Source organism: Myodes glareolus, chromosome X, assembly GCF_982192425.1.
Source record: "Myodes glareolus chromosome X, mMyoGla1.1, whole genome shotgun sequence".
Classification (NCBI taxonomy): Eukaryota; Metazoa; Chordata; class Mammalia; order Rodentia; family Cricetidae; genus Myodes; species Myodes glareolus.
Genome location: NC_142053.1, coordinates 4809556 through 4826925, shown reverse-complemented (window position 1 = coordinate 4826925; position 17370 = coordinate 4809556). Strand labels below are relative to the sequence as shown.

Here is a 17370-nt window from a genome sequence, read left to right as displayed (position 1 = left end):
CTTTCTTGCTTCGAATTCCGCTTCTGGCTATCAGATGCTTTTCCTGGTCGTACAGGAGGCCGTTGTCTAGGATGGAGATCTGTAAATTTTTTTCCTTTTAAATAAATAACCCTTTTATTAATCATAATTCCAAATTGGTGTGGGATTGTTTTGTTTTGTGACTTACTCCTTTACTGGCAGACTCTTTCATGAAGCAGGAAGCCTAAAGAACCATCCCATCTTTTGGAAAGTTTAGCAGTCACTTATCCAGTTCATACAGCATACCATCAAATAGTCTAGGCAAGAGCAGTTTCTTGCCCAAATGGCTAATCTTGCCACAATGACAGCAAACTCCACAAGGAGTTTCTTCAGTGTCCATCATCCTCTTAAAGTAATCGGTGCTGCCAGAAGTAGACATGTCTCATTGTCAAGAAAAGCCTAAGTTCTTATAGGATTTTAAATGCCTTCTTCTGTACGTCTTTGAAAGATTCAAAGAATGACTGTCCATCTGAAATATATCTCTGTACATCTAGAAAACCTAACCATCATGATTACAAGTTTGACAGTTATAGAAGACTACCTATTAATCTGCAATTTTTAATTATACATTACATTTTTAAATGAGTTTTAAATTAACCAATGGTAATAAGACATATTTATAGCATACAGAGGGGATTCCCACATCACAAGTATTAGGAACTATGTTAGTGGACTATCACTTTTGGAAACCATATAGTTTTATAAACACACCAACCAAAAGCATATTTTAAGCAGGTGAATTATTAAGATATATTGTTCTCTAGTGAAATTATGCTTTCCGACTTGACAAGAATTGTATTTTTTATTTTTCCTGTCTAATTTTCATTTCTCTCAATATATCATCCTCATAAAATAAATTATAAAACAATTAATTGTGGTCTCTAACTATATTGTAGTATCCTGAATGGGACTCTAGAAAACAATAGGGCCATTAGGTTAAGAACTAAGGAGATGTGGGGCAGGAGAGATGGTTAAGTGATTAAGAGCATAGGCTGCCCTTCCAGAGGTCCTGAATTTGATTCCCATCACCCATATGATGGCTCACAACTCTCTGTAAATCCAGTTGTAAGGGAATCTGATGTCCTCTTCTGGCCTCTGCGTGTGCAGGTAAACACATTATACAAAGATATACAGACAAGCAAAATACCCATACACATAAAGTAAATAAATATTTTTTTAAAAAAATTCTAAGGAAATGTGAATAAAGAATTGGACTTTTAAAGCAGTAAACTTAAAGATAAATTTCTTAGTAAGTAATAATGTATCAATATAGGTTTCTTAGTTGTGGAAAATATCCCTTGAAATGATGCTAAGAAGGGAAACTGAGTTAGGTATCTTGGAACCTTCTGCAGTACCTTCACAGCTTTTTTTGTGTTGCTGAAATTTAAAATATATTTTTTAAATAGCACAGTTTTAATGCAGATCATCATTGTAGAACTTGTGAAAGAGAAAAGAGCCCCTAAGAAGGTAGCTAGATGGTCGAAGAAGTTAAGTATAAAAGGAAACATCATATTCTAAGATACTATGTTTTCAGTTCAGAGTAGGCCTTCATAACAAAGTCAGCTGAAAAAGCAGGCTTGCCCTAGTCCTTCCAGAAAGCAGAGTGATGGGGGAATCCATTTTAAAGAATACAGCTGAGGTAAGCACTCAGAAACTGCTGTAGGTGAGTCCAAGTTGACAAGAATGGTATGTTTTAATTTATTTGCAAGCGTTTTTTTTAATAATAAAGTTTCTAAAACTAAGAAATAGTTTTAAGTGAGATTGGTCTAGCAAAGGATCTGAGAGAAGCCAGGCAGCCAGGGCCTTGACTGTCAAATACTGGGAAGAAGTCTCAGGGTTTGGGTAACAGTTTGGTAATGCAGCAAACTGTTCTAGGGGTTGATTATGTAATTGATACAAGAGAAAAGAATGTGAAGTTAGAAAAAGAAGATTCAAAATAGTAGTGTCAATGCAAGGATGCAAAGGCTACTAAAAGACAAGATACATGTTGCTTCTTATGCAGAGCCTGTGGTATGTTGTGATTAAGTAGATGTAAGAGCCTCAGAAATGAAGACTGCCATAAGGAGGGTACACCCACCTGCCTGAGAAAAATCATGCTTCCATTTTCAGTTGAGGGGCAGTCCTGACTAGGCTTAAGAGAAACACCATGCTTTGGAGGTAGTGGTAGGCCATCCTCTGGTGCAATGTGTCAGGCAGGTTCTCATGTAAAGTAGAACTCAAGATAGACTTGGAACTGACTTGTGAGCTTGGGAGGCAGTGGTTGAGTGCTAAACTTCGGCTGAGCCCTTTATCAAGTATGCTGAGAGGTGCTTCATATTAGGGGAAGATCAGAAGACTTGGACTGGAGCCCCAGTCAGGTTTGAAATCAGCATAGAAGAAAAGTGAGATTGAGTGAAATCTTTCCCAAAGAGAGATATCAAGAGTTCCAAAGATGTTAGATTGTCTAGAAAAAGCACAAGAGGGTATACATCTATGGGTGGCTGGCAATGTCATGGGGGTGAGAGTTGGAAATTACAGTGATAATATAAATTATTTTTGCAGCTCTAGATAAGGGCCGGAGAGAAATATCAGTGACTAGAGTACCTGACACACAAATGTGAGGACTGGAATTTTGATCCTCAAAACCCATATAAATGCCAAAGTGGGTGTGGCAACCTACCTGCCTGTAACTCTAGTTCTCTGAAAGGTGAAAAAGGAACTCTTCAAAACAGGCTGGCTAGCCAGACTAGCCATATTGATGAGCTCTGGGATAGATTGAATGTCCCTGCCTCAATGAATAAATAAAGAAGAATTGGGGGAGGTTCCCAATGTCAACCTTTTGACCTACACAGACACCTGAACACACACACACACACACGAGGCACACACATGCATGTCAGCCAAAAAAAAGCTAGATAAAAGAGAAAGGAGTGGAGAGTTGTGTGATTATAAGAAAGGCTTTCAAGTCATGGGATGCTTCAGCCTGCTTTCAGAAAACTTGGGTGTTTTATTAAGAAAAAAAACACAATTCTGAAAGATTAGTATATTGTAATTTTTATATTTGTGGAAAGCTGTTGAAAATAATATGCCTGTAGAAGAAGAGTTATATCTATATAATGAAATGTTGTGCAGTCATGAAGTAAATCATGTATGGTGGTTGCTAATAACAGTAGGAAATGCTCTAAAGCCCAGTTAAAGAATTCAGCAGAATATAGAAGGATGTCTCCCAACTTTTGCTTTCTTCATTCATTCAGCAAAGTAAAAATATTTCCTTTCTTAAAATATTTTTTTAGAGAAATAGGGAAAAGTGGGAGGGAGGGAGGGCAAGAGGGAGAGAAAATGAATGGATACATGCAGACATGTATTAGAGACCTTAAGAAGATGGGGAAAAGCTCCTATTCTACAGCAGAAAGAAGAAAGAAAGACTGGTTGAAAGTCCAAATGGTTCATTGTCTTGGGTGCCTGAGGAAGTCATGAAGCAAGGCTGTGTGGGGAAGATGTTGTATAGAAGTTAGGACAATATGGAATGTAGAAAATACAGAAGATCACCATCAGACTTTATCATTTTGTCCCTAATGAGGGGGGTTCAAAACTAGTGACAGAAATTATCACTGTTCTTTCATGTGACCAGTGTAGCAGTGAGAAGCCTGAGGAGCCCGTGTGGGCACGTGGAAGAGCATCCACCCCAGAGTTTCTCACACATCAGATACAACCTAGCAGGTTAGGGCAGTAGAGCAGGTGGTACTGAACTTAGTCTTGCAGATTAGGTGCGACACTTGGGCTTTATTTCCTCTTTGAGGACTGAGGAAAATCTATTCTTGTCTCTTCTCAGCTTCTCATGACCACTTAATAAATCCCTGTCTATAGCCAGAACTACTGGCCAGACCCTGCAGCTTTCTCTCACACACAAGAGTGCCCAATTATTTGTTTTTGGTGATTTTGTTTTGAAAACCAGATTTTGTTTTATTAGATAATTGCAGTTACTCCAAGTCAGAGTGATTTTGGGATTTCATAATTAGAAAACATCTAGTATTTTCTAAAACAATTGCCTTTTTATTGTAAGTGAGAGGCACATCTTGGGGAGAGCTGCCCTCTACAGTGTGCTGGAACCTCAAGTTCATTAAGTTGAGCTCCAGTAATCTAAAATGTTAGCCCTGCTGCTCAGCAGCATTTTCTGCAGAAGCACCTCAAGTTAAAACTGCAAACAGGATTGCAGGGAGTCATTTCAAGGGCACTCACTTCTGCACTGATGCTTTTGGGGGTTTGCCATCCTTTGGTCCCCTAACTTTTTTTCTTGTTCACTTTTCTCTCATGAGTTCATGTAAAAATACTAAGCTTTTGTATTTTCTGTTTGTCAGATGGTTCACATGAGCGAGCTTGTCCTTAAATACATTTCAGTGAATTTTTTCACTGTCTTTGAATTAGTTAAAATGGCCATAGTACATTCTAAGCATGGTATTAGAATTTGAGGTGCTCCATGGTATAAACCTTAGAAAATCAGCTCAAGGGTCAACAAGATGGCTCAGTAGCGAAAATGCATGCCATTCAAGCCTGGCGACCACAGTTCAGTCCCCAGAATACATATACAGGTAGAAGGAGATAACAGACTCTACATAGTTGTCCTATGACCACACTATATGAGTGAAGTCATATAGAAATATCAGCTCAGAGTTAAGCACTTGGGAAGATATAAGCCTCAATACTGGAAGGAATGTGGGGTCATATAGCTATTTTCCTTAAAATTTGTTTCTTTAAATAAGCATTTTTTTTACCTTGAGCATACATGTGCCATATGGCCCTGTGATTTCACTTATAGATGTTAACGTAAGAAAAAAGAAAATGGTATGTCCATGTCCAATCAAAAACTGAGAATGCAAAAGTCCACAATAGCATGGTTTGTAGTATACAGATGCTAGAAACTACCAGATTTCTTTCAGCTGAAGAATGGACAAATAGTTATTCATACTATAGGATATCACTTGTTCATGCAAAGGACTGGAGCACTGAAAAGAATCTCAGAGCATCTGAATGTGATCTCTATACACAGCACAGAGAGCTCCCCAGGATCCTGTAGTTCCTGATGTTCTGGTTTGTGATGCACATTGACCTTTGAAATCAGGACTTGGGCTAGAGTGAAGATGGATGGCGCTTTGACATTGGAACAGTACCAGTGCTCCCTGCTGCTCTCTGCTACTGACCGCTTCTGATCTGCATATTTTTCTCTGCAGCTTGTTCTGACAGGAGCCATTCAAGTTGCAGACAAAGTTTCTTCAGGGAAGAGCTCAGTGCTTGTGCACTGCAGTGACGGATGGGACAGGACTGCTCAGTTGACATCCCTGGCCATGCTGATGCTGGACAGTTTCTACAGGACTATTGAAGGCTTTGAAATATTGGTACAGAAAGAGTGGATAAGTTTTGGACATAAATTTGCATCTGTAAGTAAACACTAAAGCTGTCCTTTTAAATCAGCTGGGATTTTAAGAACTGTTTTTGTACTGTTTCTTAAGGTCTGACATGAAAGTCTGAGGAGTGGCCAAGCAAGGTGGCATTTACCTTTAATAGCAGCATTAAGGAGGTTGGAAGATCTCAATGAGTTCAGGGCCATCCAGGTCTATATAGCAAGTTCCAAGAGAGCCAGGGTTACACATGCCTTGTCTCGAAAAAAGTCTGAGGAGTAAAATTGAAAACCATTTGACAGTTTGAAAACTATGACACCTTGGGCTAATGGAAGACGTTTTAGAGTTGATCCATCTTTGCTATTTCTAGTTAGAACAAAAGTAATGTAATGAAGTCTGCAAAGAAATGTATAAATTGAAACTTGGGAGGCTGAGATGGATGGGAAGATTGTTGTAAGTGCCTGCCAAGGCTACCCAGTGAGTGCCAGGCAAGAATACCCAGTTACTTCCATGCCTAGGCTTCCCTGTGAGTTCCTGCCTAGGCTACTCAGTAAGCTCTAGGTATAGGCTACTAAGTGATTTCTAGGTCTCAGCTACCCAGCGAATTTCGAGTTTCAGGCCTAGGCTGCTCAGTTATTTTTCTAGCCAAGGTTACCTAGTGAATTCCAGGCCTAGGCTACTAAGTGAGTTCCAGGTCTGGGCTTCCCTATGAGTTCCAGCCTAGTTTTCCCAGTGAGTTCTAGCCATGGCTATCCAGTGAGTTCCAGGCCTATGTTATCAAGTGAGTTCCAACTGAGGCTTCTCAGTGAAAATCCTTGTCCAGGATACCTAGTGTGTTCCAGCGGAGAGTACCCAGTGATTTCCCACCAAAGCTATCCAGTATGTTCCATGCCTTGGCTGCCCAGTGAGGTCTCTCTAGGTCTCCCCAGTGAGTTCCAGCCAGTGCTACCCAGTGAGCTACAGCCAGTGCTCCCCACTGAGTTCTAGACCTAGGCTACATAGTGAGTTCCAGCCAAGGCTACCCAGTGAGTTCTAGCCAGGGCTACCCAGTGTATTCCAGGCCTAGGCTGCCCAATGAGTTTCAGCCAATACTACCTGGTGATTTCTAGGCCTAAACTACCCAGTGAGTCTCGGCCTATGCTAAGTTACCCAGTGCGTTCCAAGCCTGTTCTACCCATTATGTTTCAGCCAAGTTTACCCTGTGAATTTCAAGCCTAGGTTACCCAGTATGCTCCAGGCAGATGTAAGCTATAAAGCAAGAATTGTCTCAGAAAATAAAAATTAAAGAAATGTTTAAATTAAAATTTCATAAAAGAAGGAAGCTAGGATGACAGTTGTCTCTGGACTAATATTACAACTGTCTGGAACAAGTTTACAGAATGGCAGATTTTTACTTGAGTCTTTTTGTTATTCTCCAATGCACATTTTTTAATCAAGGAACCCATTGCAATTCATATTCTTAGCTCTCATTTCCAGGTACCCTTTGAATGAGCATCTTTTTAGAAGATTTATTTGTTTTCTGTGGGGGCAGGTGTTTGGTCTGCATGATTGTTGGTGTACCACATGCATGCAGTGTTCTTGGAAGCCAGAAGAGGGCAGCAGATTCCCTAGTACTGGGGTTAAACTGGTTGTTAGCCCCTACTGAGTAGTAGGAAGTAAGCCTGAGTGGTCTGTAAGAGCAGCCAGTGCTCCTAACTGCTGAACCATCTCGCCTTGACCCAGCTCCATGCTGATTCTCAAAGGGTACATCCATAATACTAATAGAAATGCTGTTTGATTTGTTCTGTCCTTCATCCAAAGCTCACAAAAGGGTTGAGTAACATTTTCAAGTGGAAGTAGTTACTGTTTAATAAAGACGTTGTGATGGTTTTGTTTTGATTGTAGCAGAGGAAGGCATTTTAATCATAATTGTATTTTGGGCATGATTTCAAACCTTGGATCATTCAGGCTTCTAGACCATCCAGTCACCTCTACCTGCAGCTGAGACCTATACAACATTCCAATCATATGAAATAATTGTAACAGTTATATAAGTTGATGATGCTGTGCTAGTTTTCATTGTTTTATATGTATTTGCGGTGTGCTAGTGTGTGTGTAAATGCACATGACTGTATTGGCGAATCAATCCCACACCAGTTATGTTTTAAGGGGTTATTTATTTTTGGGGGGTAAAACTTACATACACCATAAACCGTCAGGAAGGGAGCCTAGTCGCTGGAGCAGGAGCCGGGACCAAGCGCCGGAACCAAGAGGGCCTGATCCGGGATCTGTGTCTTTTTTTAAAAGAGAAATATACCACGCCCCAGTGGGCTGGTATTTTAGCGGCTATTGGCTGACGGAGCGGAAGATACTCCCGCAGCATGACTGTGTGGGTGTATATACATGCGTGCACACATACTTATGGAGGCCAGAGTGTAACATGAGGGCCGGCTTGTTGGGGTTTCTGTCCTGCCCAGTACCCCAAAGCCGGGCAAGCCCAAAGAAAATCACACACAGGACTCCATAAGGTTATAAACTGATTGGCCCATCAGGTCAGGCTCCTTATTAGTCCTTGTAACTTACATTAATCCATTATCATTATCTATGTTAGCACATGGCTCCATACCTTTCTCAGTGTGACAGCTCACATGTTGCCTCTTTGGTGGTCTGCGCAGGAATGGCTGAGGAAGTTTCCTCCTCCCTAGCCTTCTCCTATTCTCATTGCCCTGCCTCCACTTCCTGTCTGGTTGACCCACCTATACTTCCTGCTTGGCCAATCAGCGTTTTATTAAAATACATGATTGACAGAATACAGACAATTCTCCCACATCATTTCCCTCTTTTTTTTTTAAACAAAGGAAATTACCCATAGTCCATTTGTTGGGAATGTGGGCGTAGTATTTCAGGCTACTTCCTGCTGGTTGGGGGTGCTGATAATCTTATGGGGACCTAAAGAAAATTTAGAGTTATATTCATGTCCTGATTGGAGTATCCTGTGAGTCTTGATCATCTCATGCAGCATTTTGAATCTGTTCTGGATGTAGAACTCAGACATTTGGGCCATCTATTCCTGTCGGAGATTTTTTAGGTGGCCTCCCTTGGTCAAAGGTGATTTTTCTTAACTCTGAATAAATCCAGAGCCTCTCGTTTTCTGTGGAAACAAAAGCAAAATCTCTTCTCCAAAGTAACATACCTTTTGACTTCAGTTTTGAAGCCAAGGTATTTTCAAAATACCTATCTTGGATTAATTTTGCAGCATTTATAAGCAAATGTCTTTTGGCGACTGTTGCTCCTTCCTCAGCATTCAAACAATTTAAAGAGAGCATAATAGCAAACAGTATCAAGATTCTCTGTGTAGTTTCCATCTTTATGTGGCTTTATTTTAACCTCTATTTTTTATATTTTTACTTTTACTTTTTGAGACAGAATCTCTGTATATTTTTGTCCTGGAATAACACTGTAGACCAGGCTATCTTTGAACTCACAGAGATCCTTCTGTCTCTGCCTCCCCAGTACTGGGATCAAAGGTGTTTGCTACCACACCTTGAACTCACAGAGATCCACTTGTCTCTGCTTCCCCAGTGTTAGGATTAAAGGTGTGTGCTACCACACCTTGAACTCAGAGATCTGTCTGTCTCTGCCTCCCAGGCATTGGGATTAAAGGTGTGTGCTACCACACCTTGAAGTCACAGAGGTCAACTACCTCTGTCCCTTAAAGTCTCAAAGGTCAACGTACCTCTGCCTCCCAGGCATTGGGATTAAAGGTGTGTTCTACCACACCCAACTACTCTCTTTCTTTTTACTTTAAGAACTTTAACTTTTATCCTGCATATATTTTTAACATACTGTAAACCATTTAGAGATTTTCTTTCTCTTTGAATCTCTCTTTACTGTATATCTCTCTTTTTTGACCACTTGAGTCTTTAAGAAGAGGATGAAAGCTGTGGCTTTGATGGCTAGATCCTCGTGGCTGAGGTACCAGCCAGAGCTGTGTTCACTGCCACAACTCTATGGCGTTATAAGGTCCTTGCCAGCAAGCTGCAGCATTCTGCTCACAGACCACACTCAGTCAGACTGCCTGCCTGAAAGAGTCAGAGTTTGCCCTGGCAGGACAGCCCAGAAAGCCGGCATTTTAAAACAGTGCAGCTTTTTTCCTGCTATGGCTGAAAACCGAAAAGCATGTGTTCAGCTTTTGATCAACACCATTTAAGTGTTTCGTGGCAGGACCTCTTAAAAGAGCTGCAAAGTTTTGCAGCTAAAGCTGAGTCAGGAAGTCTCTCTTAGATGAAAGCCTTGCTTACCTCTAGCAAGCAGAGCAGAACCGAAAAATTGCTGCTACCAAGAAAACATGCTTTACTCTATTCTTTCCCAAGCTTTCTCAAGCTTTCTGTGGATTCAGTTATCCACGTCTGGGTGCCATATGTAGTAAGGAACTGCAGGGCAGGCCTGCTTTTCGCCTCACCCGGCTCCCGCATGGCTAGCTTAGTCCCAGAAATAACAACACACAAATTGTATTCATTTAAGCACTGCCTGGCCCATTATCTCTAGAGAGTTAGTTACTGACTAACTCTCATATCTTGATATTAACCCATTTCTAATAATCTGTATAGCACCACGAGGTGGTGGCTTACCGGGAAAGATTCAGCATGTCTGACCTGGTGGCTGACTCCATGGCATCTGCCTCATAGCCCTCTTCACAGCATTCTGTTCTGTTTTCTCCGCCTACCTAATTTTCTGTCCTATCAAGGGGCCAAGGCAGTCTCTTTATTAACCAATGAAAATAACACAATAGACAGATAACCCTCCTCCATCATTCAGGTGATTTCTATCAGGCCTAATGACATGAGTTCAATCCTGGGGATTCACTTTCTAGAAGAACAGAGTCAATCCTTGAAAGTTGATCTCTGATTTCCATGCACATGTAGGAGTTGTGCACACACAAGTAAATGTAATGTTTAAAATTGCCATTATTATTAAATCATCTGTTGTTTCTCCGTATTTCCATGGCAACATAACAGAGTTTACTGTCTGACAAGCTTGGCATTTAGAAGTCAGGTTGCTGAGTTGCATTGTGGCATTTTGTAAGTTATATACTTTCTCTGCTTTGTACCTGTGAATTAAATCATCTTCATCAATTCATTTCAGAGAATAGGTCATGGTGATAAAAATCATGCTGATGCTGACCGATCTCCTATTTTCCTGCAGTTTATTGACTGTGTGTGGCAGATGTCGAAACAGGTAAGAATATGTGGAATGACTATACACTCAATGTTTAAATAGTGTATTATAACATCTGACGTTTGCCTATAAAATAATGCAGGGCAGAAATAAAGATGAAACAGGCCTGGGTATGAATGAATCGTGATTGAATCCCAGCAACGGGGACATAGGAATACATTTTTAAATTACTACCACTATGTATGTTTATAATACTCCATATAAAATTTATAAAATTAAATTTTCACTGGATTACCGTCAGCAGGACTGGCAGTGACCTGGTATTTCTGTGCCTGCTAAACCGTAATACTTTACACTGTACTTTGGGCCACTTTTTCCTTTTTCTTCCTCGAATTGGTACATATTAAAGTATGTTAGTCTTATATGAAGTGCAAGAGAAAAAAAAGGAAAATCCTCTGCTATGTGTGCAAATGGCAGTCTCTGCTGGCCGTCCCAGAGTTCTGCAGTGTGGCAGCATTTAGTCACTCTTCCTACCCATCTGTGCTTCTTCTCTTGCCATAGTGTATATATGTATTTGTGTGTTTCTTTTAATTCAAAGTGAACAGTAATACACCATGAATTCTTACTTTGATACTCTGGTTTGGTAGAAACCATGCATTTTTTTCTTCCTTGAGAGAACAGACTCTATTTTTCACGTTCTGCTTGTTTGTTTATTCTTATCTAGTTCCCCACAGCTTTTGAGTTCAATGAACGCTTTTTGATTACGATCTTGGATCATCTGTATACTTGTCGATTTGGTACTTTCTTATTTAACTGTGAATCGGCTCGAGAAAAACAGGTGAGCAAAACACTAATGGTTTTTGTGAAGGCTTTCCAAAGTGACTCTAGGAAGAATATGAAAGACTGGTGTTGCCCTGAGGAGTAGGAGTGATTTTAAAGTCTACAAGTCTTCCCTTGTGGGGCTGCAGGAAAAGTAATGTAAAGGGAATTTTAAAATTTATTCTTTGAGAATTTCAGGTAACTTATTTTGATAATATTCTTTCCAGTCCTCCAGATCCTTCCAGCTCTTACACCTTCCCTTACCCATCTCACTTGAGCATCTTTCTCTCTTAAAAATGAAGGAGGGAAGGAAGGGGGAAGAGAGAGAGAGGAAAAGAAATGGCCACTAAAAAATGGGACCCTGGGTCACAGTTCATTGATGAAAACTGACGTTTTCTCTTTCCCAACAGCTATCATTTTTAAATAGCTTCTTGGTGACGGGTGGGAATTTGTGTGCACTTCTCCTTTCTGGGATTTTATCTGACTTGAAGTTGTGCAGTTGTCCATGGCGTCACAGTCTCTTGAGTTCATTTGTGTCTGGAACTTGCTGTTTCACAGAAGTCATTCACCAATACTGCTCCCTATAGTCATTCCACGTCCTCTCCTGCATAGATTCCTGAGCTTGGAGTGGGGGGATTTGATAAAAAACATCCGATTTGGGGGAGAATACTCCAAAATCTCTCACTTTATATACTTTGTCCAGTTATGAGTCTCTCTGTGTTAATTGCCGTCTACAGCAAGAAGCAGCTTCTCTGGTATGAGCTGAGTGCTCACTGATCTTTAGATTTAGCAAATTGTCATTAGACATCGATTTATTGTTACATTTATTTAGGAGACTAAGAGTAGTAGGTTTTTCCCTGGGCCCATGACCTATGTATGCTTAGGTTCTTGGCCTCATTAAAAATTACACTTATGGGTTACAACTCTTGGAGTGGATACTAAGTCTAATTAAAAAGTGGAAGGGCATGAACCTATAAAAATAGAAAAAGGAGAAAAATTAGAAGGAGAAAAGCCAATAGATATGTAACAAATACTGTAGCTTAAGAAAGCCAAATCTGAAAGCGGCAGCAGAGAAGCCAAGCACCAGTTCACTCTGCATTGCAGAAGACCTAGCTGGGCCCAGGACTGAACCCTGCCAGCATATTATCTGGGACAAAGTGAGAAGAGAGTAACATGAAGAAAATCTGGTTGGAATAAGCTCCCCATCTCTCCTCCATCCCTCTATGGAGGTTAAGAACCCTGGCAGAGGTTCCCTCTGAGGAGAAAGTAGCAATCATGACTTACTCCAAGTGTTTTAGAACCAGGTACTTATTCTGTATCTCTCTGGGAGATAAAGAAGTCTCATAAACTAGTAAGGGAATGGAAAACAGTGCATCTTAAAAAGGGAAATGTAGCCAGGTGGTGGTGGCACACACCTTTAATCCTAGAACTAGCTCTTGTAGACCAGGCAGGCCTTGAACTCACCACCTCCCTCTGCTTCATGAGTGCTGGGATTAAAGGCTTGCCAACACCGCCCGGCTACATCTTTTGTTTTTCATCTGCCCATGTGCATTTAAGGTGATTTCAGATTCTGACTCTTGGCTTTTGTGAGTAGTGTTTCTGTAATAGGAATGCACTTATCTCTTCTACATACCAACTTGATTTCTTTGTTCCTTTTTTGTGCTACTTGGGTTTGAATACAAGACCACTAAGGTCTATAACCAGACTATTTTAATAATATTTTACTTTTATTTAAGAAAAAGTATTTAGTGTAATGTGTGAGTGCAGGCACATGGAGTGCCATAGCCCGAGTACAAAGGACAGACAACAACTCTGTGGAGTTGATTCTTTCCTTCAAACTTTACATTGGTTTTAGGGATCTGTGTTGGATAGTTTTATCTCAGCTTGACACAAATTAGGGTCATCAGAGAGGTGGGAACCCCATTTTAAAAAAAAACACTTCTATGTAGACAAGCCTGTAAGGCATTTTCTTAAGTATTGATTGATGTGGGAGGGCCCAGGCCATGGTGGATGGTGCCATCCTTGGGCTGATGGTCCTGGGTTCTATAAGAAAGCAGGATGAGCAAGCTGTTGAAGGAGGCTGCTTGTTCGTCCTGGCTGCCCAGAACTGAAATAATCACACAGAAACTATTTATTTAAATCACCGCTTGGCCCATTAGTTCTAGCTTCTTATTGACTAACTCTTACATCTTAATTTAACCCATTTCTAGTAATCTGTGTAAATCAGGTGGTGGTGGCACACACCTTTAATCCCAAGCAGATCTCTGTGAGTTCGAGGCCAGTCTGGTCTACAAGAGCTAGTTCCCAGTCAGGCTCCAAAGCTACAAAGAAACCCTGTCTCGAAAAACCAGAAAAGAAAGGTAAAGAAAGAAAAAGAACGAAAGAAGTGTAGATTTAGCATACAACCCCAAAATTTCACTTCTAGGTGAAATTTTTAAAAGAACTGGAGGTAGGGGAGCTAAGCTTGGTAGCTCAAGCCCATAATCCCAGCAGTTGAGAGGTTAACATAGGAGGACCACAAGTTTCAGGCCAGTTGAGTTACATACTGAGTTCCAAAGTAGGCTGGCCTACATATTAAGACCCTGTCGCCGCACAAAATAGAAATGCAATCACATCAGTGTATAGCCTAAAATTAAACTCAGGATATGGGTTTAAGGCATATATAAAATATAATTGAATTTTATGTTTTGACTGGATTCTATCTTTAAGATATCTCATTATGCATATGCAAATATTCCAAAATCAGAACAAAAATCATAAAACCAAAGCGTTTCTGGTCCCAAGAATTTTTTGTTGTTGTTGTTGTTTTGTTTTTGTAGTTTGATTGCTTGCTTGCTTGTTTGTTTTTGGTTTTTCAAGGCGGGGTTTCTCTGTGTAGCTTTGGAGCCTATCCTGGAAATTGCTTTGTAGACCAGGCTGGCCTCAAACTCACAGAGATCCACTGCCTCTACCTCCCGAGTGCTGGGATTAAAGGTGTGTGACACCACCACCTGGCCCCAAAATTTGAAATATGAGGTAGATACTCATACTGTATTTGCAAAGAAACAGAAATCAAGGCAACTTGGGATTCTTCCGTGACATTATTGCATAGATGACTTTTAAGGAAAGTGCTTCAAGTCAGCTTACTGCAGCTATCAGACTGCCACCTATCTATGAAAGGAAAACAAAGATCCTCACAGACAAACACAGCTTCAAGAATGAGTTACTTTGTGGGCTGGGGAGTTAGCTCCATCAGTATAGATTACCTTGCAAGCATGAGGGCCTTAGTTCAATCCCCAGAACCCACATAAAGCCCTAAGCAAATGGGGTATACTAATAATCCAGCACTGGGCATGTGGAGACTGGAGGGTCCCAAGATCTAACTGGACATTTTAGCCCACTGGTAAATTCTAGGGCAATGAGAGGCTCATCTTTAAAGAGATGGAGAACATTTTTTAGGATGACACCTAGATTAGTGGCTGACCTGCATGCAAATATACGTGTGCATTTGCACCTGCACACACAAGCTCATGTTTAAAAAATGACCCACTTCCCCAAATGCACCTTCCTGTGGAAGTGACCAAAATAATGCACCCCAGGAAAAGAAAGTAAAACTGCACAGAATTCCAAGAGTGACAATTCCAGTAAGGTAAAGGAACAACTGGTGTAGGTTGAAGGTTCTGTGACAGAGACATTGGGGTTATCTGATGTGCTTAAGATTCTTCAGGGGTATGTGACGCAGTAAGGAGAGCTTGGAGTTGAGTTAGTAAACAGACAGTTGTGAAAGCAAGAGAAAAATCAATGCCTGCAGGAAAAGGAAAGCAATCACAGGACAGAGACTGAGAGTGCAGCTGCAAACAGCAGGTGCTTAGTCATCAGAATCCAACTGCTAAATGCTGAGCTAATCAGAGCCGTGCTATGGATTGGGGATGTGTGGCAGAAAAAAATTAGTCTGTCTGTGGGGCAGGAATAGGGGAAAGGAAGACATTGTGACCGTGCCAGTAGTTAAAGTTAACACCTGCAACTGGATAGCTATGCAGTAGCAATAAAGGCATGCACTTGGGAGATAAGAAGACAAGTACCAGATAAATCAATTCAAAACACAAGTTGGCTCAAGCTTCATGGAAGACAGTAAGAAGATTCTTCAGGAAATTAAAAACAGAACCACTTTGGGATCCAGAAAGCCTGCTACTACTGGTTGTATATCCAAAAAAAAAGAAAAAAAATCAAAGCCAGGCCTGCTGTATCAGGCCTGTGATCCCAGCTACTATGGAGACTGAGGTAGGAGGATCATAAATTAAAAGACTATCTGGGCTACAAAACAAGATTAATGCTGGTCTGGTGACGTGGTGAGACCTTGTCTCATTTTTCTTAAATAGGGGACAGAGACATGACCTAGTGGGTGAGTAAAAGTGCTTACGTTGAAATCCTGGTGACCTGAGTTCAATCCTGTGTTAGTCAGAGTTTCTATTGCAGTGGTGAAATAGCATGACCAAAGAAACTTGTATGTGTCTGCGTATGTTTTGTTGGGGCGTGTTTACCCAGCTTACACTTTACATAGTCAATCATTGAGGGAAGCCAGGACAGGAAGTCAAACAGGGCAAGAACCTGGAGGCAGGAACTGATGCAGAAGCCATGGAGGGGTGCTGCTCACTTACTCCCTACTTACTTTAGGGCTTGTTCTCCATGGCTTGCTCAGCCTGCTTTCTTATAGAACCCAGGACCACCAGCCCAAGGATGACACCACCCACCATGGGCTGGGCTTTCCCTCATCAATCAATACTTAAGAAAATGCCCTACAAGCTTATTTCAGGACAGACTCCAAAGCTACACAGAGAAACCCCGCCTTGAAAAACCAAAAACAAACAAGCAAGCAAGCAATCAAACTACAAAAACAAAACAACAACAACAACAAAAAATTCTTGGGACCAGAAACGCTTTGGTTTTATGATTTTTGTTCTGATTTTGGAATATTTGCATATGCATAATGAGATATCTTAAAGATAGAATCCAGTCAAAACATAAAATTCAATTATATTTTATATATGCCTTAAACCCATATCCTGAGTTTAATTTTAGGCTATACACTGATGTGATTGCATTTCTATTTTGTGCGGCGACAGGGTCTTAATATGTAGGCCAGCCTACTTTGGAACTCAGTATGTAACTCAACTGGCCTGAAACTTGTGGTCCTCCTATGTTAACCTCTCAACTGCTGGGATTATGGGCTTGAGCTACCAAGCTTAGCTCCCCTACCTCCAGTTCTTTTAAAAATTTCACCTAGAAGTGAAATTTTGGGGTTGTATGCTAAATCTACACTTCTTTCGTTCTTTTTCTTTCTTTACCTTTCTTTTCTGGTTTTTCGAGACAGGGTTTCTTTGTAGCTTTGGAGCCTGACTGGGAACTAGCTCTTGTAGACCAGACTGGCCTCGAACTCACAGAGATCTGCTTGGGATTAAAGGTGTGTGCCACCACCACCTGATTTACACAGATTACTAGAAATGGGTTAAATTAAGATGTAAGAGTTAGTCAATAAGAAGCTAGAACTAATGGGCCAAGCGGTGATTTAAATAAATAGTTTCTGTGTGATTATTTCAGTTCTGGGCAGCCAGGACGAACAAGCAGCCTCCTTCAACAGCTTGCTCATCCTGCTTTCTTATAGAACCCAGGACCATCAGCCCAAGGATGGCACCATCCACCATGGCCTGGGCCCTCCCACATCAATCAATACTTAAGAAAATGCCTTACAGGCTTGTCTACATAGAAGTGTTTTTTTTTAAAATGGGGTTCCCACCTCTCTGATGACCCTAATTTGTGTCAAGCTGAGATAAAACTATCCAACACAGATCCCTAAAACCAATGTAAAGTTTGAAGGAAAGAATCAACTCCACAGAGTTGTTGTCTGTCCTTTGTACTCGGGCTATGGCACTCCATGTGCCTGCACTCACACATTACACTAAATACTTTTTCTTAAATAAAAGTAAAATATTATTAAAATAGTCTGGTTATAGACCTTAGTGGT

At 40.8% G+C, this 17370-nt stretch overlaps 1 protein-coding gene across 4 annotated transcripts in view; it reads left to right on the top strand.

The window, feature by feature from the left end:
- The window catches only part of Mtm1 (myotubularin 1), a 124632-nt gene that overhangs the window by 96679 nt on the left and 10583 nt on the right, over positions 1-17370 (top strand). For 3 of the 4 annotated variants that reach the window (XM_048457577.2, XM_085684817.1, XM_085684818.2), the window contains 3 exons: positions 5226-5432; positions 10518-10610; positions 11275-11388. In XM_048457577.2, the coding sequence (XP_048313534.1) occupies positions 5226-5432; positions 10518-10610; positions 11275-11388 (414 nt within the window). The remainder of the gene's footprint in view (positions 1-5225; positions 5433-10517; positions 10611-11274; positions 11389-17370) is intronic. The other variant, XM_085684819.2, reaches the window with a different exon arrangement.